Source organism: Penaeus monodon, chromosome 15 (assembly GCF_015228065.2).
Source record: "Penaeus monodon isolate SGIC_2016 chromosome 15, NSTDA_Pmon_1, whole genome shotgun sequence".
Lineage (NCBI taxonomy): Eukaryota > Metazoa > Arthropoda > Malacostraca > Decapoda > Penaeidae > Penaeus > Penaeus monodon.
Genome location: NC_051400.1, coordinates 27,563,204 through 27,565,137, shown reverse-complemented (window position 1 = coordinate 27,565,137; position 1,934 = coordinate 27,563,204). Strand labels below are relative to the sequence as shown.

Here is a 1,934-nt window from a genome sequence, read left to right as displayed (position 1 = left end):
ATCTGCCCTATTATTTCCCTAAAAGCCTAGGACCAAGATCACATACAGGCATTGTGCTGCAGCTATTAATGCTATTACTTACCAGACATTTCTTTATGGTAATTTTGTAGTTTTAAGAAAGTGGCAGGAGTCATTAAAGTCTGTGGCTGCGGAGTCACAGGTCGCTGGCCGTTGCCCTAAGCCTTCCTTGATGCCTTCTGCTTGTGACTTAACTCTCCTCCGTCGTTACAGGAACTAGAGAAAATGGGCCCGAAGGAGAAGGGTGTCATTTCTCAAGCGGTCAAGGATGTGGTTCAGTCACTTGTTGATGACGGCATGGTCGACACGGAAAAAATTGGCACATCTGTTTATTTCTGGGCATTTCCAAGGTGAGGTCATGGATGAGAGGCTGTGACTGCTTGGCATTAGAATTTTAGGCTTTGTTTGACATCTGTATTTCCAGATGCAGAAGCACTTTTGTTTGAGTAAAATTCCACAAGATTAAGGCTATCTTGAGGGGAAAGAGATTGACATTACTAGATTATAGAGTGAAGTGGCATTTTATTGTGAAATGTAAATCAAGAGGGGGAAAAAATTAGTGCTGCTATAGGAAATAGACCTTTTCCCTAGAAAGTTTCAATGGAACCAACTTCCCCTTCACAAGTTACCAATATGAACAACCAAAAGCATGATTAAGAACAAGGGTTAAGTGAGAGGATTAGTAATTAGATGATTATTTCAGTTTATTACAGCCTTCACAGGGAGTAAATTATGACTTATTTTCATTCTCTTGTGCATATATTACAAGGCAGGATCTACTATACTTGCTTTGATACTTTAGACTTTATTTTCTCCTTTGCATAATGGTACAAGGTAGGAAGTAGTATGCTTGATATGTCATATATTTTTAGGTTTCATAAATCTCTTCTTGAAATGTACTTTGCATGTTCAGAAAAGTCTTCTGTTGAAGGATATATTTCAAAGATATTATGTTATGGTATAGTATATACATTATGGTAACAAAGATGATAAAAACAGTGTAGAGTCAGAATTTGTTTTTCCTCTATTGTGGTGAGAAGGAAGAAAGATAAAACAGGAAGGGAAACAATATTTTATTTTGTGAAATTGTGCATTACATTAATGATGCTTCCTTCAACAGCAAAGCCACTAGCATCCGTAAGAGAAAGATAGACGATTTATCATCACGTGAACAAGAATTGAACAAAAGACTGAAAACATCAGAGGCAAAGGTGGAACAAGCTAAGGTAAGAACTTGAAAAAAAATTCTACTAACAGTTTGCTGGCAAGTTTCATAAAAAGAGATTATACTCTTACTTTCAGGTGTGAATATATTGATTAGAATGTAGTAATCATCAATGTCTTTTATCATTAACCCATTATATTCATACCCTTGAAATGCTGGATGTCTGATTTCTAAGAACAGTTTTGACACAACAATTTACATAGGTGTATTTCTTAGAAGCAGATATATTTTTTTAAATATACCAAAACTTGAAACACAAGTAATTGATAGGCAAAAACCTGACTCCTCTGTCTGTAGCTCTTATGACTGTTTAAAGTTTTCCAGACAAGAAGAGTTAAGTGAAATTTATTATACTCACTATGATACATTTCCATAGAGATTTATCATACTGATTTCTTATTTATAATATTCTTTTCCCAATACAAAATATCTCCAGTTTCACAGAGAGAGGCCGAGACTTCTCATTCATAATATTCGTTTCTTTATAACAAAACTCCAATCTGATTTCTAGATTGGAAGAGAGGAAGGTGAAGACAGAGAAGAGTTGATGGAAAAACTTGCAGAGCTGGAGAGCACCAGGGATGAGCTTCTTAACAGTCTGCAAAAATATCGTGATTGTGATCCAGACGTGCTTAATCAAGTAAAGGAGGAAACACAGGTAAGATTGTTGATTTTATTTTTTTATTTATTT

The 1,934-nt window shown here is 35.3% G+C and overlaps 1 protein-coding gene across 5 annotated transcripts in view; it reads left to right on the top strand.

The window, feature by feature from the left end:
• LOC119581880 (meiotic nuclear division protein 1 homolog) overlaps positions 1-1,934 on the top strand; it is a 17,413-nt gene that overhangs the window by 13,005 nt on the left and 2,474 nt on the right. For all 5 annotated transcript variants that reach the window (XM_037930036.1, XM_037930038.1, XM_037930040.1 and 2 more), the window contains exons 3-5: positions 232-368; positions 1,139-1,244; positions 1,755-1,901. In XM_037930036.1, the coding sequence (XP_037785964.1) occupies positions 232-368; positions 1,139-1,244; positions 1,755-1,901 (390 nt within the window). The remainder of the gene's footprint in view (positions 1-231; positions 369-1,138; positions 1,245-1,754; positions 1,902-1,934) is intronic.